The 24,374-nt window shown below is 41.5% G+C and overlaps 1 protein-coding gene across 1 annotated transcript in view; it reads right to left on the bottom strand.

The window, feature by feature from the left end:
• The window catches only part of ttll5 (tubulin tyrosine ligase-like family, member 5), a 29,054-nt gene extending 5,522 nt beyond the window's left edge, over positions 1-23,532 (bottom strand). The window contains exons 1-31 of the mRNA XM_062522658.1: positions 23,435-23,532; positions 22,047-22,184; positions 21,086-21,192; positions 20,866-20,948; positions 20,531-20,637; positions 20,120-20,250; positions 19,418-19,500; positions 19,055-19,124; positions 18,760-18,844; positions 17,361-17,462; positions 17,085-17,176; positions 16,175-16,282; positions 15,847-15,928; positions 15,498-15,559; positions 14,790-14,881; positions 14,181-14,267; positions 13,431-13,522; positions 12,872-12,934; positions 12,615-12,647; positions 12,100-12,239; positions 10,672-10,909; positions 10,388-10,505; positions 10,059-10,205; positions 9,709-9,803; positions 9,403-9,557; positions 7,784-8,443; positions 7,164-7,238; positions 6,803-6,996; positions 5,852-5,970; positions 5,434-5,617; positions 1,478-1,708 (exon numbers count right to left, since the gene is read on the bottom strand). Coding sequence (XP_062378642.1) covers positions 1,502-1,708; positions 5,434-5,617; positions 5,852-5,970; positions 6,803-6,996; positions 7,164-7,238; positions 7,784-8,443; positions 9,403-9,557; positions 9,709-9,803; positions 10,059-10,205; positions 10,388-10,505; positions 10,672-10,909; positions 12,100-12,239; positions 12,615-12,647; positions 12,872-12,934; positions 13,431-13,522; positions 14,181-14,267; positions 14,790-14,881; positions 15,498-15,559; positions 15,847-15,928; positions 16,175-16,282; positions 17,085-17,176; positions 17,361-17,462; positions 18,760-18,844; positions 19,055-19,124; positions 19,418-19,500; positions 20,120-20,250; positions 20,531-20,637; positions 20,866-20,948; positions 21,086-21,192; positions 22,047-22,099 — 3,864 coding nt within the window. The 5' untranslated portion in view covers positions 22,100-22,184; positions 23,435-23,532 and the 3' untranslated portion in view covers positions 1,478-1,501. The remainder of the gene's footprint in view (positions 1-1,477; positions 1,709-5,433; positions 5,618-5,851; positions 5,971-6,802; positions 6,997-7,163; positions 7,239-7,783; positions 8,444-9,402; positions 9,558-9,708; positions 9,804-10,058; positions 10,206-10,387; positions 10,506-10,671; positions 10,910-12,099; positions 12,240-12,614; positions 12,648-12,871; positions 12,935-13,430; positions 13,523-14,180; positions 14,268-14,789; positions 14,882-15,497; positions 15,560-15,846; positions 15,929-16,174; positions 16,283-17,084; positions 17,177-17,360; positions 17,463-18,759; positions 18,845-19,054; positions 19,125-19,417; positions 19,501-20,119; positions 20,251-20,530; positions 20,638-20,865; positions 20,949-21,085; positions 21,193-22,046; positions 22,185-23,434) is intronic.
• Between the last annotated feature and the right edge of the window lie 842 nt (positions 23,533-24,374).

Raw genomic sequence — 24,374 nt, 5'->3', positions numbered from 1 at the left:
AATAGGTGTGAGCTGAGGAGGATGCTTGGCAATCATTTGTGTACAATGTGTAGAGATAGTACGCATCCCTGTGGTGCTCCAGTATTAATCATTTTAAGTGACGAAATATGTGAGTTAAATCTCACTTGCTGCTTGCGATCTGTCAAGAAATCATGGATCCATAGTATTAATCTAGGATTTACTCCAAGATGAAGTAATTTCCTCACCATCAGATGTGGCTGAATTGTGTTAAAAGCACTGCTAAAATCAATAAACACAATTTTAACCAGGCTCTTTGGGTGTTCAAGATGCTCAAAAACATTATTTATCAAGGTCAAAAGTGCATCATCAACCCCCTTCTTTGCACGGTATGCAAATTGGTTAGGGTCTAATGAGTGTGATACCTCAGAAAGAAGCTGTTTTAAGATAATTTTCTCAAAACATTTCATTACTGTAGATGTGAGTGCGACTGGGCGCAGGTCATAAAGCTCTCTAGGTCTGTTGTTTTTGGGGACTGGAACTATCATTGATTGTTTCCATAGGCTAGGGACCACACCTGTGTCCAAGGACATCTGAAACAGCCTTTGGAAAGGCTGTGCCAGCTCATTGGCACACAGTTTTAGTGTTCTGTTACTAATACCGTCAGGCCCACTAGCTCTACGTGGGTTTGTGCGTCTAAAAAAGGATTTTACCTCATCAGTGGAAATGTCCATACCTGCACCCCCCATGCCTCTCACTTCCATGCTAACCAAGTGCTGCTCTGTTTTAAAATCATGTGTATCAAACCTACAATAAAAACTGTTTAGCTCATTAGCCATGTAAAGATCATTATCCACTACCATCAAATGATTCTTAGGCTTGTACCCTGTAATTGTTTGTACCCCTTGCCATGCTTTCCTAGGATTACTGTTGAAGAAACCCTCAAGCTTGCGTTTATATGCTGCTTTACAGTTTTTAATCATGTTTTTAATCTCTCTCTGTATAGCTTTTATTTCATCTCTATTTCCACCCTCATGAATGCCTCAGACTTTGCTCTGAAACAGCTCCTTGGAGCCCTAATGGTGGAGCCCCAGAGGAACACCCAGCCCCACACCCTCACTCAGGACTCCTTGCGTTTTGCTTTTGGTTGCTGACAGTCTGTAGTGTGTCCACCACCAATAACTAGACACTACAAGCACTTAACAAGAACAAAAGAAAACAGCTTCAACATGAGAGACTGGTCAGGACAATTCCTTTCAGCACAAGGCCAGGGGAGAATAACAGTTATGAAACAGTAGCTTGTCAAAGCGCTACTCTGCTGACAAATGTGTAACAGTATAGTGAAGACAACTCACTTGCTGGGACAATGTGCAACAGTATAGTGAAGACAACTCACTTGCTGGGACAATGTGCAACAGTATAGTGAAGACGACTCACTTGCTGGGACAATGTGTAACAGTATAGTGAAGACGACTCACGTGCTGGGACAATGTGCAACAGTATAGTGAAGACGACTCACGTGCTGGGACAATGGATGGAGGTGTTACCGATTGGACCTTTTGCGAGCGGTGGCTGGAGGTTTTGAAGTGTGAGCAGGAGTTGCTTGGGTGGAGCTGTCGGTGCTGTAGAGGGCAGAGTTTGGCCGCGCTGGGTAGCCCACTGCAGCGCGTGCTGCCGGCAGAGGTGAGGTCTTTGGGTGAGGGTGCACATCAGCCGGCCAGCGGTTAACCGCATGGGCAGCCAGAATCGCCTGGAAGACGGAGAAAAGGTCAAATGCCAATGAAAACTATTAGCCACGGCTTATACACTGATTTTGCAAAATTTCTTCGGCTATGAGGTTAATACACAGGGGCAGTTCGTATGGTATTAGTATGGTTTCAACAGGGGAAGAAGTCGACCCCAGCCGTGGCGCGACTGGCTGGGGCACCTGCACCGCACGCCGGCGACCCGGGTTCGATTCCCGCCCCGTGGTCCTTTCCGGATCCCACCCCGACACTCTCTCCCACTCACCTCCTGTCTCTCTCTACTGTCCTATCATTAAAGGCATAAAAGCCCAAAAAATATACTTTAAAAAAAAAAACAGGGGAAGAAGTCTTAATTTCCATTTTGTATGTGTCTCAATAGCACAATGACTTCTTAGGATACAATTTTAACCAAATGACAGCTGCCAGTGTTCTGATCAACACTGGATCAGTTTGTCAGAGTGAGCAGCAGTTTCTAAGAGGGGTGAGAATTAGTGATAGGTCGACTGAGTATGTACTGTATGCGAGTAGGTGTGTGTGAGTGGATGCGTATTTGTTTTGTTTACGAGTTAATGCAGTTAATGAGGATAATTGATTACCATCTTGAAAAATTGGCGGGTATACTGTACTCATTTGGCTGACGATAATTTCTTGTATTCTTGGGAATTCAGTCCCAAGGTAAACAAAATGCAAAATTTCACTCACGTCACAAACAAAACTCTGGTGTAATGTAATTGATCCCAAATGTAATGTTTCTTCTTTAGTAGTTCACATAATCCTGCTTGAACAAACAGTCCTGACTCCTGCCCCAGCCCTTCTATACGCCTCATTTCTGTGCAACTACTTAATTAAATCAAACGTTTCAATGGCCTACTGTGCTGCACCACCTCTGCCAGACAGGGGAAGTTAAAGAGACGCTAACAATAACTTCACATAGTTCTGGCAACTCTATCCAAGTCAGTTGAAGCAGGATATTACCTTCCTGCGGTCTCAGGGCAGAAAATAAAAACATCCAATTGATCCAGTAGGACAGACAAAAAATATATTTCATGCCTAACCAAACCGCACTGCATGTTTTCTAATCAGACAGAATTGAGCAACTTCTTGATTTTGCCCAACATACTCCTATTTAAGTGATTACTGTTAATCAACTTCTTTGGATTGAGGGGGGCTCCAAGCACACACTTCTTCAGCCTGGCATGGATTTGCTGTTGCCTATACAGTCATTACATTATGTGTACATGCATGTACAGTAAGGTCACAATCAAATGAGTTCTGGGTTTGAGATTGGTAGTCCTTTCAGTGGCTCAATACTGATACAATACAATCCAGTACAATATATAGTCTATGACTGCGTCAGTCTGGAATTACGGTACATCCGTTACTGTGTGCCTGTGTGTGCCTCTGTGTGTGTGTGTGTGTGTGTGTGTGTGTATGTGTGTGTGTGTGTTGCTGTTGCCCTCATTAATTAATGTGTTTATAGTAGATTATACACAAATCAACATGTCTCTCAAAGTAAAAAGTGTTATATGAATATGATATATTATATGAAAAGGCTGATTTTTCTGAGAGAAGTGTGTGAGAACACATGTCTGAGAGAGTAATTGAGGGAGAGGTCGATGGTATGTGTGTGTGTATGTGTGTGTGAGTGTGTGTACGTCTTGAGTGAGTATTGCAGAGCTATGTCTGTTGATGAAAGAGTGGTCTGGGAGGTTGGTGGGTCAGGGGCGGTGCAGTCATTCAGCAGAGCCAGGAAAATGCACCTTTCTTTTGCTGCCAAGTGGCCTCGGGCCAATCTTGGAGCCACAAAGTCTGCACCCACTTACTGGAACACGAGGCCGAGCACCAGGGCAACACAACACACACACACACACACACGCGTGCGCGCGCGCACACACACACACACACACACACACACACACACACACACACACACACACACACACACACACACACACACACACACACACACACACACACACACACACACACACACACACACACTTTCCTTCTTTCGCTCACTTTCATTTTCTTCCATGTAGTCACATGCACGCGAACAATCCATTTTTCAACTGGCAATCTAATACTGGCGATTAGATGCTTTACCGCAATCTAATACTGGATTAGATGCTTTACCGAATATTCCCAAGAAACGGTTTAACAACCAATCTTAGCTCTGAATATTCCCAAGGAACACTTTAAAGCAACACCATGGAGTTTTTCAACCTTTTGGGGTTCGGGTACGAACCGGTACGAACCAAAGAACTACAAAATTCGACTGCTTTACGGCATATAGGGCACACTTCCTCCACTTCCTCAAATTCTGTGCGAGCGTTGAATAGACAGTTGATGCCTTATAAACATGAGCTACGTGATCTTTTGGCGTTTGAAATAAATAAAACCCATGAAATTATATTCATATGATGATATGCTGAAATGCATGCTATGGGCTAGGCTACCTGGAATAGCTATAGCCTACATTTCACACGCAACGCAGGCAGTCCGAGTTTGCCCAAGACGTGAGAACTCCTCCTGCAGAAATCGGCTTATCAACAAAAGCACGTGTATCCTAGCTCTGTCATCTAGTCACTAGATTCTAGTGTCATCATGCTGCCAACCAAACTGCACGGGAGCTGGTTATGTGTGCTAGTTATAGCTCAACGTGTAAATCTACCGCCTATAGGCTACTGATCAAACAATTATCTTGAAAAACAAAGTTATCACGTGTAAGATTCTGTCATCATATTATAAGAGCTCTGCCTCTCCAAACATTTTGGGCGTGCAAATATATGCCACTATGGACGTGAATAGCATAGAATACAATATCTGGTGACCATCGATTTTTTTTTTATGTTATAAAGACACTAAAAATGACCACCCTAGATTAGGCTACGCTATTGCTCATAAATATCGTAATTGTTTTTTTTTTTTAAATAAGTAATTGACCAACAATGACCAACATAATCCCAATACCGAGAACGTGCACAGACCTGAGCTGAAAGCCTAGTTTTACAAATGTATCACATAACTGGTATCGTAGTAGGCTACCACATAATTTAATATTTAATGTGCAGCCTCAACTCTAGCCTATACTGTACGCTATGTCTAACTTGCTGGTGTAACCGTGACAGATTTTACGACATATATAAGAAATGGCCGTTTCCCAACTGTAGGGGGACCCCGAGAGCAAAACTTACATGGTGTTGCTTTAACAGCCAAGCTAAGCTACCACAGCAGCATGTAGATGCTCTCTTGCCTAGCTACTGGTAGCATGAAAAGTGTCCCTGTCACAGGCCTGCACTGTATCTTTGAGGTACTGTGGGTTGCCACCAGAAGTCCACTGTGCTGCTGCTCACCTACACGTTTCTAATCAGAGAGGCGTAGGACTGTATGACTGATACCGGAGTTCTGGGAGAGGTTCATCTCACTACTAGAAGTCGTTGAAGCTACTGATCTACTGTGCAAGATGCCCTTCCAGTGTCTGTCCGTGTCTGGCCTCACCATCATGCCCAGGAACATACTGGCATGTCATGTATGGGCAAAAGATATTATTGGGTTTTTTTTGGGCTTTTTGCCTTCCTTCAGATAGTACAATGAAGAGGATGTGAGTAGGAGAGAGATGGGATGGGACCGGGAAATGGGATCGCAATGTGATCCGGGTTTGTTCATGACATTTTATCATCAACATTTCCAATGATGAAATGAACACCGCTTGTATTGTAGAGTGACTCACCTGGTGCCGGCTACGACTCTGACAAAGCAGCTGACTGGACCTTTGCTTCTGCTGCTGCAGCTGCTGAATGGCAAAGTGAAGCTGGTAGCTCCCAGCAGAAGCCTGGTTGCTGTCTGCAGGCTGCATGCCCCGTTGGTGGGCACCTCTGTCCCACTTGGTCAAGTACTCCTGTGTGGCCTTATGACTGAACGGGTCACAAAAGAATCTCTGGGTGAGAATGCTGGAACATTCAAATTTCTTTCTTTTTTTTTTTTAATTCAAATAAGGCAATACAATGTTAAACTCCACATCATATAAAGTTTCAATACCCCCCATACCCACCCCCCTACCACATTCTAAATATCTTTGAAAATGTCATGGCAGTTATGGCAAACCTTTTTTGAGCAGGAAAGAGAGATTATGACCAGTTTGCACTTACCTTGAAGCACTGTAAAAGCTGGATTCTGAGAACAGGCTTTTTGGCCAGTTCTGAAGACTTTGGCTGAGGTGCAAACTATTCTTCCTAAGAACCCCACTGGAAAGACTCAGGTTGGTCAACTGCAGGAGGGGATGGAAATTCCAAAATTATTGCGACGTTTAGAAGACCTCCCGCAAAAATGTTTATATATCTTTTAGCCTTTTTAGCATTTTTGTTCTACAACACAATACCATAAGAAAAGTAAACAGTAAATGTTATAGCTGAGGGTTTCTAGTTTGTCTGGATTTTCTGTACATCACAAATTAAAAGCCTGTTTTAAATACTACTACAATAAATACTCCTACTAGACGATGAGAGTGCTGATGTTTAGATATTAAGTGTGGTGGAAGGAGAGAGTGGTAGAAGGAAAAGGAGGTATAAAGAAGTAGAAGGGAGGGAAGATGGTAAGTGCATGTTAGGTGTATTGGGTTGTTGAATGTGTTGGCAGAGAACGTTTGAACTTTAATCAATGTATCAATGTGTATGTGCAATGGTAGCCTGTAAATCTCACTCCCCAACACGCTAAGCAAAGTTCTAGTGATAGATGCTAAAAGCTATGAGGTTTTGCCTCCTGGATAGCTCGCCCCCCTCCCCATCCCCATCCCCAGTTTATGAGTCTGAGTACAGGCTGGTATGGCGCTGAATCAACACAATGCAGCTTGATTATGAATTTTGTTGTAAAATGAGCTTGCCTGAGAGTGATCAATGAATCAAAAGAATATGCATGTAAAATGTCCAGAAATAGATTAACATGTTCTTGATGAATATATTCGCAAATGAAATGGCGTTCATACCAACAAAGAAGACCTTTTTTTTGTATTTTATTAAGATTTACAGTAAAAGCCATTTGTTAGGTCAATATAATCGCCATGACATCTGAATTTTTAACTTTCGGTTAAGAAAAGCACTCACGTTTTGTGTCATCATAGTGATGTGGCTGTTGGTTGAGTGCTGTTGTGCCGCCTGCTTCTCAACCAGATTTTTCAAGGCTGTTGTGATGGCTTGCTGGTGATGTTGAGACGACAGAGAATCCAGCTCTTTCAGAACTCCGCCTGAGCCAGGGTTAGGCTTTTTAAAATGGCTCTTTGATCTCTCTGACAGAGTTTCTGAGGGGAAAACGAAAGAAAAAAATGACATTAGCAACTTTGGTCATCTGTACATGGAGGGCTTTGGTGATTCAATTAGGCCTCAGATGTTTTGTACATTGAATCAATAATAAAAAAAATATATTCAATGTTAAACTGGACTAGCATTGTAGCCTGGCCATGCCCACCTAGATCATCTTTCAAAGAGATTACTAGTCTGGAACACCATAGCTCACTAAAGTTTCCATCAGTCGTCAGATTACCTGCCCCATCAGCGACGAGAAGGGAACACGTTACAATTTCAAAATCAACAGTGGCTAACAATAAATAGTAGTAACCCCTGCAAACACCAAAAATTGCAGTCGGAAGAATGCATATGTTTATTTACAGCAAAGTTAGGAACACATACACACCGTTTCCTAACTGCCAAGGCTGATTATTGTCGGTTTGTAAAGTTTAAGCAAAGTATTAAGTAACGTTATGAATTCCTGATCAATGTGATTGTTTAGGCTGGACCAATGATTTCAATGTTAGCGCAAAGTACATCCATTGTGATGCAAGTGTTGGGGAAGGTTTCCAAATCGTGAGTGACCAGAGAAAATGTATTGCAAAACCTTCGACATTTCCAAACTTCGACAATTTGAAAATTCTTCGACCTTTACCAAACAACAAGCCGAAGAAACTGGGAAAACAAGTAAAAGGGAACAACTCTATTTAATGTAACATAAATCTGCCTTGACAATTGAATCCTAGTCCATGCATTCTAATCAAAAACAAATTTAGAAGCGCCCGAGATAAAGATCATTACCTGAAACTGTGGAGCTGGGATATGCGGTCATCTTATGATAAAAAGGTAAAGAGCTGGGGGTGGACAATGACAATGGTGTCATGGTGGAGTCAAAAGTGGTAGAGGACTGCACTGCCCGCAGTGAACCAGCGGCAGGTGCCGACTCAGAGTTGGAGCTCATGGCCTGTGCACGGCCACTGTTGTGCATGGAAGAAATAGGTCTGTAATGACCATTTTCAGCATAATTGGTGGGATGTGGTTGAGGTTTAGAATAGGTTGTGTGATGAGAGTGAGAATCACTTTGGGCCTGAGGTAGAGAAGAGCTATTGTTCACGTCACAGTTTAAGGCAGCTGTGTTTGAAGATACCAGGATTCTGTGTTGTGCATTGCTGGCTACTGAAGCATCTGGTTCAATAACTTCTGCAGTTCTCATGTGTGAGTTAGCAGTTCTGACATCTCCGGATTTGGTTGTTAAAAGTTCCCCATTTTTCATTCCACTTGTTGATATATCACTTCGCATTTCACTGATAGTGAAGTTGTGAGGCTTAACCTCAATTATTTCAATATCCCTTTGAAGGCCTCTGTTTGTCTGGAGAATTCCATTCTCAAAGGCATTTTCCCTTTGGACCGCATCCATTTGGACATCCTGGACCTGGCCAACAGCAGAAGACATCATGGACCCTGGGTAGCAGAAGGGAATAATAAGAAATAGTAGCCTAAAAGGCACTGTTACCAGCACTAAACAATTCCAACACTTTAACGAATCTCTTGTCACGCATGCCAAATAATCCATTAGTTATCCACTACCAAACAATTTGTGTACTACTGTACTTCCCTTGCAGAGTACTACATTTATTGTAACTATGTTTATGTCCACAGACTTTTGTCATTATTTAAAAAAAAAATAGTGCAAGTAAAATAGACAAATAAGCTATTTGCTACTAATTCTACTAATACAGGACTAACGTCTGAATGGAGTTCCACACGGCTCAGTGCTAGAGCCACTCCTAATCATTATTTACTTTCTCCCTCTCCAAAACATCTTCCGTCATTATAGCATCCATATTCACATTCTCATCCACTGGATTATAATTTAGTACATGTACTATGTCCATGATGTCACAGCCGAGCTCACTGGCTCCCAGTATGACAGCACATTTACTTCAATATCTTAATGATGACATTTAAAGCTCTTTGTTTTCCTGCCTATCTTTACTGACGTTTTTCAGAAGAACTACACTATCTCCCCTTCCCTGTGTTCATCAGCAGCATGTTGACTGGCAACTCCAAAAGAGTAGCTGTGTGCACATCCCTCCTTGGAGGTGCAGGACAAAGCTGGAATCTGGAACTAGCTTCAATAAAATGAATGTAATGTCCGCAACACTGGTATTTGCTAACATTTAATGATTTCTTTTTTTTTTTTTTGAAAAAACAAGCTACATTGGGTCTACTGGGTCTTCATTAGGCAAAAATGAAATGAATTTAAAAAAAAAATGTAAACATTAAATGGGAGCAAAGAGCGGTGTTGCAGACTTTACATTCTTTTTATTGAAACTGGCAACTCCAACCATCAACAGGGCCTTCTCTTCCCTTGCAGACAAACAATAGAACGCTGTTGGTTGTGATTTTATCATACTCACACTTTGCAGAGTTAACTCTCTCTGGTTCTCTTGAGCCGGGACAAAGGGTCTTACTATGTGCTGGTTTAGAGTGGTGACATTTGGTCCCCAAAAACACATTTGCTGACTTGTTCTTCTGGGTGTAGAAGGTTAACACTTCCTCCAAGTCATTTTCACTAGAACAGAGCATATTGAAGATATATAAATAAATAACAAAAACTGTAACTTTGCTGATCTTTCTTAAATGAAAGGGCTGAAACATGTCTGACCAATCACAGAGAACAGATGTGGTGTAATGCATACTGCCCAAGCATAATGCACACTAACCAGGCTTTTCTAATAAAGTCTTTGAATACACTTGGATCTATGCAGCGGTCTTCATCGTTGATTTTCTCTTGCTTCTGAACCATGTGGTGTGTCTCCTTTGGTCAGTCATATAGATAGAAGCACAAAATAAATATCAGGAACCTCTTGAATAACTACTACTACTTGAGATAACCATCACTTGGGAGTCTTGGGACTTTTAACCTCAATCATGGGTATTGTTTTCAGCAAACCCTTAAAGGCCTTAAATACATTCATCTAAAAAAAAATCAATAAAATCACATAGTAACAAAAGGGTTAAAAACCCGAGACTAGAATGCATTCAAATAGAATTGAATTGAGGGCCACAGTGCCTTGTTGTAGCAGCGTATGAACTCCCCCAGCTGGTGGGAGAGGATACGGCAGCGGTCCCGCTGCGGCAGCTGGGTACTGGGCAGATCCATCTTCATGTCTTCCTGAAGATTGCTAGCGGCTCGTTTCAAAAAGCGGATGATAAGTTCCTACAAAGGAATAAAGGGTGAGATTATGTTAAGGTGTTGGTCATACAGTATTGGAAAGTTATTTATTTTTCTGGAAGCTGGTGGGGTATTCTAAGCACAAATCAAATGAGAATAAAGGTGAAAAACATCATCAACAACAACAACAACATAATAATTAATTGAATATTCAACATTTTGTTTACCATTTGATCATTGTCTTTCTCTGGAAAAGGTGATCCACAGTTCATTTTGCTCTCAGCTAGCAGTCTTTTCTGCACGTGCTGGAGATAACAGGAAAAGGCCATTCGAGCCTGCACTTTACTGTACAAAAGTAAAAGGAAGGGAGAGAGAGAGAGAAGTGGGAAGTCAACGACAGCAGGAAAATGGACATAAGATAGTAGTACTAGTGAGAAATACTTTTACACAAAAAAAATGTATGTATTACACAAATACACAAAATTTTGGCAAGTCGAATGAAAAGTCTGACCTGAGGTGCCATCCTTGCTGAAGCACATAAAGTAGACTAAAATGTGGCTTGTAGACGGCTGAAGCATCTCCTGACAGGCGGGTGTCAAGGGCTGTTTCCCTCTGTTCATCCTGGGATTTGTGGGAGCATAGAGTAGAGGGCCTCCTCGTCTCATCACCCTCCATGGATGCTAGATCTTCTGCCTCTTCGCCTTCCTCATCTCCACTGCTCACAAAAGAGTTCTCCCTGCATCTCCTGCCTGAATTTAAAGGGCAGGATAGAGGCAGAGGGCAAGTTAGGACAGATTTTAAATGGGTCGTGAGAGAAAAAGAAAAGCATGGACAACAGGCCAACAGGCAGAAGATTAGTCTACAGTCAGGAGTAGTCTGGTTGCTTTCCTCAAATGTCAGATACATTGAGAATGGTAAGGCCACTGTTATGACGCTGAACCAAAGCCTGAACTCCTTTTGGGGAAGTATGAAGCGATGGCAACAAAGAAGAGCATTGTGGGACAAGAGGTGTACTTGGAAATGGTTGGACAAAAGACCATGAGTCATGAGTAGTAATTGCTGTTATTTTGGGCGCTGACATTTCTTTGTTTATTATATTCGTAATTATTGAAATTTTTTTTATGATTTGTTTATTTGTTCTTGGCTGAGTGGTCAATAAAAAAAAGGGGAACCCTCAATCGGCAACTTTTAATGTTCCTGTTTTTCCAGCATCCCTCGGCCATCTTACTCACACAAAGGTTGCACTGAGGTCCAATAACACTGAAGCTAAATGTCTTGCCTGCGTCTGTATAGAGGCATGAGACATCTCAAACCTAAATGAGAGCTGTTTCAGTGCTGTGATCGGCACGGAAACCTGAGAGAACGTTACAAAAAAAGTCAACAATTATTTCTTGATCATTTTCTTATCGAGAAGGGGCTTTACAACACCTGTTTTTAGGGACTTTGGAAATGTTCTAGACAGTGATGATAATTCACAATTCTAAATATGTCTGGTGCGATGGGACGTAAAAAATATATTTGGAAAAAGTTGGTAGGCAGAATGTATAAGGCTGAACTTATATTACAGGGCTTGGGCCGAGTTTAATTTTCTGTTTTGCCCAGTATCATTTTTAAGTTATGTAAAAGTGACCCATAGTGTGTCTACAGATTTACTCATTTGCCTAACACTTTGGATGCATACGGAAACACAATCCATACACAAGGGTTCAGTTACCAAAATGAAAGCAAACATTCATGGCTGTTATTCATTTAATTTTTAATTTTTTGGTTTTACGTTTATTGTCCATGACGTTCTGATTTTCCCTCTCAACTTCTGCACAAATAATAAAGCCAAGTCTGTGTGTGTGTGTGTGCGTGTGTGTGTGTGTGTGTGTGTGTGTGTGTGTGTGAGATGCATACAATGTGCCGTTGATGCCACACTGCCGTGAGAGAAACTAACCAGCTCTCCGTCGGCTCCTCTTGGCTGAGTGTCTCCTCAGGCACCGGGCCTCCAGGCTGAGCAGCTTCCTCTCGTACAGCAGCACGTGATCTGACTGGCAGCCGTCCCCATCCGCCGAAGCCACCGCACTACCTCTACTACTGAGGAGCACACCATACACACACTTACATATTTGCAGAGAGAGGCGCGCTCAAACCCCAAGATATCTCCTTGCTTCTTTGGGTGCGAGTTAAAAATATCCTATTCCAATGTGCAAAAGAACAGCTCTCACTCGTTCATTATCATACTATTCTTTATTGTAGCACCATGCCTAAAAAACAAACGCGTTTCAGCGTCAAGGACGGCTTGAGTGCGGTTCTTTTGCACATTGGAACAGATACTTACATATAACCACTATGAGTGAATTACAAAAAGTCATCTAATTATTTTCTGACATTAAAAGACGTGTATGAGCAAGTGTCTGTATAGTATAACAACGTGAGGGTTAACATCGGATGGAGAACTGGAGTACCAACCGTGATCTTGAAGCCATGGATGCTTTTCCATATCTGAAATACAGGAGAAAATTAAGTCAAGTGAAACAACAAGCTCTTCACACTATACAGTTCCTACCAGAGAAACTTCTAAAGGTAACAGACAGTCATTTTTAAGGTATTACGGAGCAAATGGCCTCTGTTGAAATGAGCAGCAGTGCCTGTTTTTTCTTTCTTCAGTGCAGGTACATAGACATACGGTCAGTGTCAGGGTCCTCCATGTTGTGCTTTAAACTCACCTTCCAGGGAACAATCTGTTGGCCAGCATGGAGTTCATACTTGTCTTGTGCTCCAGATAACCACTAGGGAAATGAGGATGGATAGAAAGACATATTATACTGTAGATACATACATATATTTATCACACACACACACACAAATATAATTCCATGTAACTCCAAGTAATTCCATGGGAACTCTATTGAATATTACCATTTTGTTACTGATTTCTTATCACAGCTAATGTTGGACTATTCTCTAGAAACAACTTACAGTAGAAACTATTAAGTAACTTGTGGGTTGTTAAGAGTTGTGTTAAGTCCTTACATGACTTTACCCACTTATTACTATAACACTTCCCTCCTATTACTGATCTGTAAAGTGATACTGATTTCTAAGTGGCCCAAAACATGTACATGTTGCACAAAATGAATAAAACCTGGTAATTTACTCATTAAGTAAGATGACACTGTACTATAAGATGAAACATCGTTTCCATGGTATTACCAGGTTCTTTTCACATGATTTGGGGTTAGGAAGAGTTAACAACACTTAACAACACTTAACAACCATCCTCACCTGTAGAGTTCCCAAGTGTCTGAAGTGGGAAAAATCCGTATAAATCCACCTCTCCTTTCATACTCTTCCTGCGTTCTCTTCAGTACCTTTGCCTGTCCGAATAGAGAGAGTATGCCTTAGCACAACATCATCAGATGCGGTCACTGATCATAACCCTGTGATTCTAGAGCAATGTGCAGACTACCAGCTTAGATCCAGTTTTAGTCTGTCCAGTGTGTACCTACTGTAGATTGACTAATCTAATTCTAACCACATTTGGAGATGGTTTAAAATGTTATTCCAATCGGATTTCAACAGATGTGCCTCAGTCTGAATGCTCTGGTCACTCAAATCCACAGTTCTCCACAGTTACCACGGCAAACCATGTATAGAGTATGTACAGTATAGGTTGGTGATGCGACAGTCAAATCAACAAAAAAACACAATGTGGATAATGGTCAATCTGATTGACAAAACAAGTTTGATGTGCCTGCAGTCTGAATATAGCTGAGGAGGAGATCAACCTCCGCCTCACTAGCCTACTGTCTCATCTGCTAACACTGAAATGAGCCGTTTTCATCTCATCTCATCTCATCTCACCGTCTCACAGACAAGGACATGAGACTGACAAGATCACTGGCAACATTATTGGCACTGCTTGGAACCACAGAACTGTGTGAATTGAATGGAATTATTCACAACTGGTGAATTTGGTTAGTGTGGTTTTTTGCATTGGTGGTTTTCCAGCGAAGCCCAAGTGAGTAGGCCTACCTCCTCAGACGTGAGGCTGAGAGTGCTGTCTCCATGGCTCTCCCGCTTGGTGCCCCCCTTCTCTGAGCCGTTTGCAGAATAAGGCCTCTGGCATTAGAAACAATATGAAAACGGTTACTTACTTTTACATACAAAATCAGATTCATTTCCCTCAGTTCTTGATGATGAGGTTATTCTTAGAGATTTGTTTGTATTTCTTTGTATGTGTTTGTGATAACATCTCACATCTACGCTAACAGAGTAGTGGAGCTACAGTATATCCATACAGTACTAACGCTAAAGGAGTAGTGGAGCTACAGTACCTGTATATCCATACAGTACTAACGCTAAAGGAGTAGTGGAGCTACAGTACCTGTATATCCATACAGTGCTAACGCTAAAGGAGTAGTGGAGGTGTATCTGTGCAGTGCTAACGCTAAAGGAGTAGTGGAGGTGTATCTGTGCAGTGCTAACGCTAAAGGAGTAGTGGAGCTGTATCTGTGCAGTGCTAACGCTAAAGGAGTACTGGAGCTGTATCTGTGCAGTGCTAACGCTAAAGGAGTACTGGAGCTGTACCCGTGCAGTGCTAACGCTAAAGGAGTACTGGAGCTGTATCTGTGCAGTGCTCACCTGAGATTTCTGGGTCTGGCATTTGAGACTGGACTCCTGTCCTGCTCGATCTATGTGTGTCTGTCGCAGCAAAGGGTCCTGACACACAATGCCTGATGGGTGAAAACACAAACAACAGATAATCATGACAAATGGCAGGAAGTGTGACACACTGCAAAGTACATTGATCCATCCGTAAATGTACATTTATATTTATTAAATTAGCAGACACTTCCTATCCAAAGCAACTTGTGTCAATTACGTATGTTACAGGGCCATTGGCCCCAGAGCAACTAGGAGCTGGTTTCGTCTCTCTCTCACCACTGAGGTAAGTTCCACAACAACCATCCTCTACATGCAACTGCAGTGCATGGAGGTAAGTGCCACAGGCCTGAAATGATTCATGGCTTTAGCATGAGGCCTTGTGGTCCCAGGAATGACCGGGATCACCATTAGATCATTCAGACCCACACATCATTTCAGAAGGTGGCCATAATGTAGTCGGCCCCATGACCCCAAAGTCTGCCATGACCAGGCCTCAGGTCAAAGAAGTCAGAGAATGTGAATGTGTGGTAAGAGAAAGGTGTTGTTAACCCGACCTCTTCTTCCACACCTCCAGGTAGGCAGTGCTATTTTACAGGGCAGGATTTTGGGCCCAGTCTTTAGACCTCCATGCAGCCATAGTACATATGATAATGACAATAAGAAATGCTAAGATAAAAGACTTACCAATGAGGGAAAACATGTCTGAAATCATACTGGCCTTGATCTTCAGATCTAGTGGAGAATCGCTAGAATGCAAGACACAAGGAAGAGACAAAAAATGAAAACCAAATCAATTGCATTTGATTTGCAACCCCCTACAACAGCACATTCTTGTGCTTATAGAAATGCATAATAACAGAGCAGAAGGCAGGATTCAATAACAGGATTTGGCAAATAGTCTATCAAAATGAGCATACATTTGAGGAAGCCTCATCATTTAGAGCTGCAGAATAGGGATTAAATAAAGACAGAAAACTTGGCATTAGAATGTCATGGCACTGGAATTCAGATCATCAATATTTGTGTCACTCACCAAGCCAGAGAAGGAGACAGGTTGACTTCCAGGAGCCAAGGTTTAAGGTTGGAATCAATAAGGACATCGAAACCATAGAGTTCTGCAGACAAACACATAAGCAAAGAGATGGGAGCCATCATATTCTAATAATTGTCGAAAGAAATTTGAGCAAATTCAAAAGCGCTCACAGATTTGTCTGGGTTGATCATTTTTGTACAGAGCCAGCTGTGTGCTTATGAAGCATTTATAAACTGTTGTCTATTTGTACAAGTTCAAGTTCAAGTTCAAGTTCAAACATGCACAACCATTTGCGTACGCAGGGCTGAGATTTGCCTGTGGATCTTACCAAAGCAATTGGTCCTGGAGGGAAGGAACATCTTGCAAGCAGAGGCCACATGCAGCTCCACACTGAGCAGAGCTTTGATCACCAGGTCCTCGATCTGCCCCATCAGCACTGGAACACAACACAACATGTTTATATAGAAAACAAAACATCATCCACACTCATCATCATAACTCTTTTTTCTTCCCAATCATCCTTATTTACAAAGTGCTGTACTGTATGTCTCCCACACATACTTCAAATCAATGTAGACATTTCAAGAACTTTAGAATTTCTTGAGGCCAATTTCTAGTCCAGGCGAAAAGTAGACAAAATATGAAGTGAAAGAGACTACATTTGTGTCTACTAGGGTGTTGCAAAGCACATACATCAAGAAAATTATAATGGTGCAGATGTTGTCGCATACTAAGATATCAACTCAGAGTTCTACATTGAGCTGTCTGTTGCCGTGGTCACAGTGTGTCTGTCTACTTCCGTTGCATGGAAATGTAGTGTAGCATTAGAGAATGTACAAGCTGAAAGTAGGTGACGTTACAGATTATTTGCCTCTGTGTTACTAGCGCAAGACTGCATGAAAGCCTAAAGTGCCGTCACATCTGTCCACTGCAATATTATTCGTCAGAGAACACTTGACTCCTGGAACACATCTAGATAAAAGAGAGGCAGTAACTGAGAACATTTTATTTTTGGACATTATATCTAAAATGGTTTGTTCCGCTTATCAGTATTAACTCTATGCAATTCTGAAACTTTGAAGCTCAATATCTCTATGTATATAGAACCTTATAATCCTAAGGGTACAAGTTCAGTGTAAATCCTGCTGGTACTGTAGAGCCGGTAGAGAATAGAGACAGTTCAGTGTAAATCCTGCAGGTAGACCCGGTAGAGAGTTAAAAGCTTTTTTCCCAGTCACCTGTGGTGTCCATCCCCTGCTGTCTCAGATACCGCAGCATGGCACTCATGCTCCACTTGTTGCCATAGTCCTCCACTTCAGCGTCATCACAGCTGCACAGAATGAACAACACTAGCTGGATTATAGACAAGTGTGGAGGGTGGGATACCTAGTCTGTAGCTACTTGCTTTTTTTTTACATTCGTCAATAAAGAATTTCAATCTATCAATCAATCAATCAAACGGTAACTTTTTATGAACTCTTTGTGAACTCGTTCTGCCAGATATTCCTGCTTACCTGACATAATCACTGCTCTTCTTGTTGACACTGTAATTAGTAAGGTGCATGAACTGATTCTTGATGTTCTTTGTGTTCTCTTCATACTTCACAGTGGCAAACCTACGGGACGAAAAGGTCACTATTTTTTAGATGGGAGAGTATCGTCCACTCCACTTATTCTGGTTTAAAAACAGAATTTTGACTTAGGCCAAAAACAAGGCCCAAGAAATGCAGCAATCCTTTCACAATGCATCTTGCACCACACAGCTCATCAGATAGCCAAATAACAGACCACAGACCACAGACAACAACAGGACCACTCAACCCTCCCACAACAACAACACATCACCAAGTATCCCTACATTATAAAATAATAGAGTGCAGTGGCATTAGTACCAGTGGGCTATCAATAGAAAAGTGCAATATCATACCAAAGTGCAGTGCAGTATTATCACACAGAATGGATCAAGTTATTTTCCCTAACTGAAGTAAATGTAGTAGTTGCCCGGTTGGTTTGTAAGGACAGCACAGTTTGGATTCATTTATCCTATACATACAACTACAGACCTGTTCCAAACTTCCCCAAGGCTACTGAAACAGTCATTTTTAACCAAATCAGTAGCTACTTAAATATGAATGGCTCTTACAGTATTTCAACCTCCATCAGGGTTTCATGGACATCACAGTACTGCTCTAGTATGGTATTAGTATAAAATGCCATTCATCTGAAAACAAACTCATTTGATAAGACTGTCCTAATATTGTTAGATCTTCGTGCTGTTAATCATAGAATACTACTTGACAGGTTGGAGAACTGTGCTGGACTCTCAGGATGTGTCCTTAGATGGTTCAAGTCCTATACCTAGAAGACAGGGATTACTTTGTTTCTGTTGGCACTTAGGTACAGTATCAGAGAAAACCACCATGCCATATGGAGTCCACCAGGGATGGATGTTTGGCCCCCCTTTTGTTTACTTGCACATGCTGCCTCTTGGCCAAATCTTTCAAATGTACAATGTGGCTTGTCATATGCAGATCATATCCAGATCTTTCTATCTAGCAGAAAACGTTGGTCTCGTTAGGTTACTGTGTCTGCATCTTGAAAAAGTGAATAACTGGATGCAATGAAATTCCTTCAACCTACTGTAATTAAGACAAATTATTTCTGACTGGGAACAAAGAAAGAAGGTTGAAATGTGTAAGGTGGGGACCTTAGTATCCATCAGCATTTGTGAATTTCAATATAGATTAGGTCTACATCTCTTTACATCTCATCTCTTAATAATGTTTTGCTGCCGGTACAAACATATTTCACCCGGGATTTTTTTTGTGTTTCCCCACCATTGGCAGACAAACCAAAAGTTACTTTTATATCCAGAAAGGCTTCTGTATACACAAAAAAAACAGTGAAAGTTACCTGGCAAGTCCTTCTTCATAGAGATAGATGATGACGGGGTCATAGGAAGTGACGAGCACATACAGCCGCACATCAAACTTGAAGTCTACATAAGACAGACCAACAAAAATCATTAGCACTGGATCCGCTTATATCTCTACTCCATTCTGACATCACCAAAAGATCATTTTTCATACTCGTTCATACTAGTCATTCAACTTTACCAGGGTAGTCATCAAAATGGCAAAGTTAGTGCTGCTTCAGAGTACTTCAAGTCTGAATAGTCTGAGACATGTGGGGTGATCATCAAACTCACCATCAATGAGCAGTGGGTTGTTGATGTAACGGGACACCAGAATGTTTTCATCCAATGAGATCTGGTTGGGCTACAAGGGTTACGAAGTATTTTAGTGTACAGTATATAATTACACAATATGTGATGATTTCAAAGAACATGCCTGTAGCAGACAGCTATGCAGGAGAAAGTTGCACTACTTTCTTTAAACAGGAATATTTTTTTGTAATAAGAACAAATAATTGAATAGCACACAATGCAGCAAATACAGTATATGTGGTGAAATGGCTGGGATAACATTTACATTTTTTTTTAAAAATACACGACATAAGTAAAGATAATGGTAAAGAACACATGAGAAGCAGCTGTGTTGGTCTGACTTACATTGCTAACCAAGTAAATGCCCCTCCCCCGGGAGGAGGCTACAGGCTTGATAATCCAAGGCCCCTTGTCCTTAGCGAAGGAGTCTGCCATATAAACAAGGAGAGACAGATCAGATTAAGGAACAAATGAAAGCAGTAGTAGGCTCGGCCTACTAAACCCTACTAAGACACCACTCATCAGACAGTCTCAACAGTTTCTTCTCTGCAGAGCTCAATCACCACAGGGCTGCTGTTTCAGCCCCCAAACACTATACCCTGTACACCCATGACAGTGTCTCCACCAGGGACAATAATGGCATCATCAAATATGCAGATGACTTTACCATCCTTGGCCTCATCAAGGGTGGGGACGAGTCAGGTTACAGAGAGCTGCTCAATAACATCCTTGTCTATGGGGAGGACCGGGACCTCATCCTCATCCAGGAGGTCATCATGGACTTCAAGAGGACTTTAATCACTTTCAACATTTCATAGCACGATCTCTGATTGTGTCAGTCCAAGTGTCAACACACTTAACTAATGTAGAATTGATGTGGCCTGCCGGTCACTGCTATTGGTAAATGTTACATAATATGCCAACAGGCCAACATAAGGTCAATACCAATGATATATCAGTTCATCCTAAATAGAAACCTTGAGAGCTGCTATGACAATGAAATCAAACTATGGACAATGGTGTTCTAGGGAAGGCAGGATGACTCACTGCAGAACTCCTGGTACTCTGATGGGAGCATGAACGTCTGGGGAATAAAGTGGAAGTTGTTGTATCCATGTGCTTGCTGCATACGGTGAATGTTTTTGTATAGCCGGTCCTTTCGTGTCAACTCGTATGACCTGCACAAGAAAAGATCATACGAAATTCAACAAGTGCATGAGTTTTGGCAAGAGTTTGGATTACTGCCTAGACACAAATCCAAGTAGAAAGATGTGCTTGCTGTATTTCTGAAAGGATGACTCGGTAAGAGTGTAATGTACAACTTAAAATGAATTTCTGCTGGGACTCTGTGAGAAGTCTGAAGCTATTGAACAATACATCTAACAATGGTAGTTGTGAGAGGTGGTAGCATGAAAAAGGCCAGTGGGAATAAGTAGTAGCCTAACATTTCCAACACACCTTGGAAAATGGTTGACCTTCTGAAAGGCCTGGAGACCACGGAGCAAGTAAGGCTTCAGGTGCGAGCCTGTCCACATGACGTTGAAGTCATTACTGTTGGGATGGACCTATGGCAACACATCAAAATGAAAGCATGTGATATAGATGTATGGTTTGAACAACAACATTGTTAAACCTTGAATCCATTTCAATGTGTGCACAAACATCAACATACAGATGTTTTGGGGTGCGTATTCTTTCAAAGAACATTTTCAGACGATGAATAGCAACAACCGACTATACCCAACTCAGCATCAACCCTGAGGTTACAGCTCATTCTAAAGAGGGCATTTTACCTCATGGAATCCGTGGTTGGTGAGTATTCCACGCACCAGTCGACTTTCTGTACGTACAATCTTGAAGGCCAAGTTAAACCGCTCTGCAAGTGAACAATGAGACTCATATTTGACAGGACAGTCAATAGAACGCGTCTGAAGTGAACAATGACCGTTATATTTAACAGGATAGTCACTAGAATGTGCATAAAGTGAACGAGACAAAAATGGGATACATTACCACCAATACTACGAAGGCTGCCATCTTTGATCACAAGGGCCTCAGCATAGAACAGTAGAACTGGAGTCTTCCTACTTGTTCCACTCCAAGAAATACAGAGATGGTCCCTGATGAGCATAGCAGAAAGGAGGTCCAATGGCACGGTCAGTTGTCATTTTAAAATCACATATTATATCAGGGCCAACAGACAAAGGCACCTTCATCGCTGAACTCCTAAGAGAACCCTGTCCGACTAAGATATAGGTTGCATTTTTGCACGATAGGAAACAATGGACAATTATGTCTACTGATGTTTTGTGATGTTTCCCATTAATTACCTGTATGTTAAAGCTTACTTTTAAATGACTGGACAGTGTTTATTTCTCACCAACTTATAAAAAGTCCATGAACAAATAAGCTTAACAAATTACAGTACATTTATCCGCAAATACTGCCATCTCAGATACTGAATTCAGTCCGCCATCTTGGCTGAAGTTGAGAGCCATGTTTGCAGATTTGCATAATGGCGATTTGATTGGCAACACCAGAAATGCAATCATTATTCAGTTTGGCAACACATAATGTTAGCCTATAAAGCGTGAATTAGAAACATCTCCATCAAAGGACACAATGGAAGCCTGTGGACAGACCATTACAAAGTCATAACCACATACTGTAGGTTCTTATTTGGAACGTTCATATAAATTTGGTCACAATAATTACTGTAAATGTTTTTGTAGCGCATTTAGGAGGTTTATGTTTGGTAAAATATGCAACTCAGCAAAACAGTTCATTTCACCTGTGGCACACAACATATAATCAATGGATAAGACGGGCTGTTTCTGAGTCAAGTCATAGGTTTTTTTTGCATTTAACCACACATCACTCATTTTACTCAAACAGTATTGCTGTAGCTACTGTACTAAGTTGCAATGTGTATATTACATTACTAAGTAGTAAAGGGAGTGCTCATATAACTTACTGTAGATCATCTTCCAACGAGGACTCCTCTGTGTCCCAGGTCACTGCCAGCATTTTCTTCACAAAGCACTCCGGTCTTTGCTGTTGTGTGTCTAAAGCTGAGGACACATAGCCTACATTTCTAAGTGCCCAGTGTTCACTGAAATTAGAAACAATTAACGTAAGTGGTGGGAAGCAACACGTAACAGTCCTCACATGGATTCTAGTCAGATCACAAAAAATAAAGGCCATACCACATTGACAGTGACACAATAATAATTCATGTTCATGGTAATAAAACTATCTATTGCAAGTCATAGCTATATTCTGTTAGGGAGGAAACATATGGTATATTGAAACTGCAGTTTTAGAACAATATTGTAGCAATGTATGTGTTTACTTCAATCAGTGGGGTGAACATTTCCTGGGCTGAAATGAAGTAAATGAACACTGTAAGTGTAAATCGAAGACTAAATACTTTTGGATAGTGAGACACAAGTGTGAACACCCCAAGAAATGTAGTGCATTTGTACTTAGGTTATCATCAAGGCAGTAGAGAGCCATAGCCCAGTGACAGGGAAGATCAAACTGAACGCCCCTAACAGTAATCAACTTGCTCAGTGACAGTTTGTTGTGTTTTCATCTACTTCCGGAGAGGTCACGTGAGTAGGACCATACTCTAATCTTCTAATACATCATAGATATATATATTGTCAATATATATATCTATGCTAATACATAAGCTTACCATATGTGCACGTTTTAGATTGGAGAGAGATTCTCCCTGATGTGCGTGATGCAACCTGATTTCTAAATAGGTTAGAGTTGTAAACCTTGAGCGACCGGTATTAGGATCCTGTAACTTTGTGTGAGCCCGGCTTAAGTTACCCAGTTGACTTGGCATTTCAAAGAAGTGCAATGTCAACGTAACATCAGTTTTTAGCCTAATGTGTTGATGCACAGCATTTAGTACACGGGAGACAGGGACAGGTAAAGGATACCGTTGCAGGGAACCGTTCAAGGGAATCCAGCTAACATGACATTACCAACACGTTATTGTTAATTTACCTGTCCGGTGTGTCCGGGTAACGTTACGCCACCCAACGTTAACTTAGTTGATGCCAAGGTTGAAGGATGACATACTGATTATAAGTTAGGGAATCACTACCTGGTAATAACATGTATATTATAACATTAGCTGATGCAAGTTACCAAATAATAGGTAGTGGTGGCATTATGGAAACTAGTCAATTAACTTAGCCGTCGCTACTCGCTAGCTAAGTTATTGATAACTTGCACCTGATGGCTATGCTAATAAACGTTCGCTAGCTACTAACGTCTCCAAATGATGTAAGCTAATCTACAAACAGCGTTAACGGTGAGTCATGCAGATGAATTCATTGTACCTACCTATTGTGTTACGAGCAGGTTATCTTGGGGTGCATGTCTTGTTTAATGAACTCCCCTAGTAGTATCCATAGCTATAACGTTAACATCTCTGTTAAGGCAAATCCCTGACGTCACATGTCCCTAGCGACTCAGCAGGGCTTTTACTCCGCCTCAAGGCTGCAGGGTGGAAAAAGGGGGGCAGCAGGCCTAGGACAAAAGGTTTGCTTCATGTGGGCCAGGTAGGCCTATCCTATCGGTGGTCTATCTACTACCATTCATCACACTTCTGCCTTTCAAATAGCAAATGTGCTGTGAATTCACATTAGAAGTAGGAGTTCAACTTTCAAGCAGGCTTCTTGTGATGCTGTGCAGTAAACATAGCCTAGAGATCCACTAGGCCTAAAAAGCATCCACACTCTTAAAACGAATGTGTTGAAAATCACACACTGTGTGTATTTAAATCACACTGTTACGTCCCGATAAGGACAACACAATTTGTGTTGTTCCTAACACATTGCTTTTGTTATGCTACACTCTTACAACAAATGTGTTGACACATGTGTTGTGTTTTTTTTTTAACACATGTCTATGTCCAGATAGGGACAACACTGTGTGTTGTTTCTGCATTCGTTTTAAGAGTGCAGTAGCCTTGTTATCCTAGAGAGAAGTTAAAATGTGAAATAAACATAGACTAGACACACAAACAAACTGAAAGTGTAGGCCTACAGTATGCTCTTACTTAGCCTACAACATAGCCTATACAGTCCCTTCCCTCCAGAGTTGTTGGCACCTGGTAAAGTTGTCTAAAAACGGGTAAAGGCCTGGATCTTTCTTCTTTATATTGCCCCCTGTCGAGCCTAAAACAATGATCCCAGCATTCTACTGTATGTTGTAGCCTACAGTGTGGTGGGAATGGCTGTGAACCCAAGGGACAGGGCTGTAGGCTACTTATGGAGCCAAA

Source organism: Sardina pilchardus, chromosome 20 (genome assembly GCF_963854185.1).
Source record: "Sardina pilchardus chromosome 20, fSarPil1.1, whole genome shotgun sequence".
Lineage (NCBI taxonomy): Eukaryota > Metazoa > Chordata > Actinopteri > Clupeiformes > Clupeidae > Sardina > Sardina pilchardus.
This window is presented reverse-complemented; position numbering and strand designations above follow the sequence as displayed.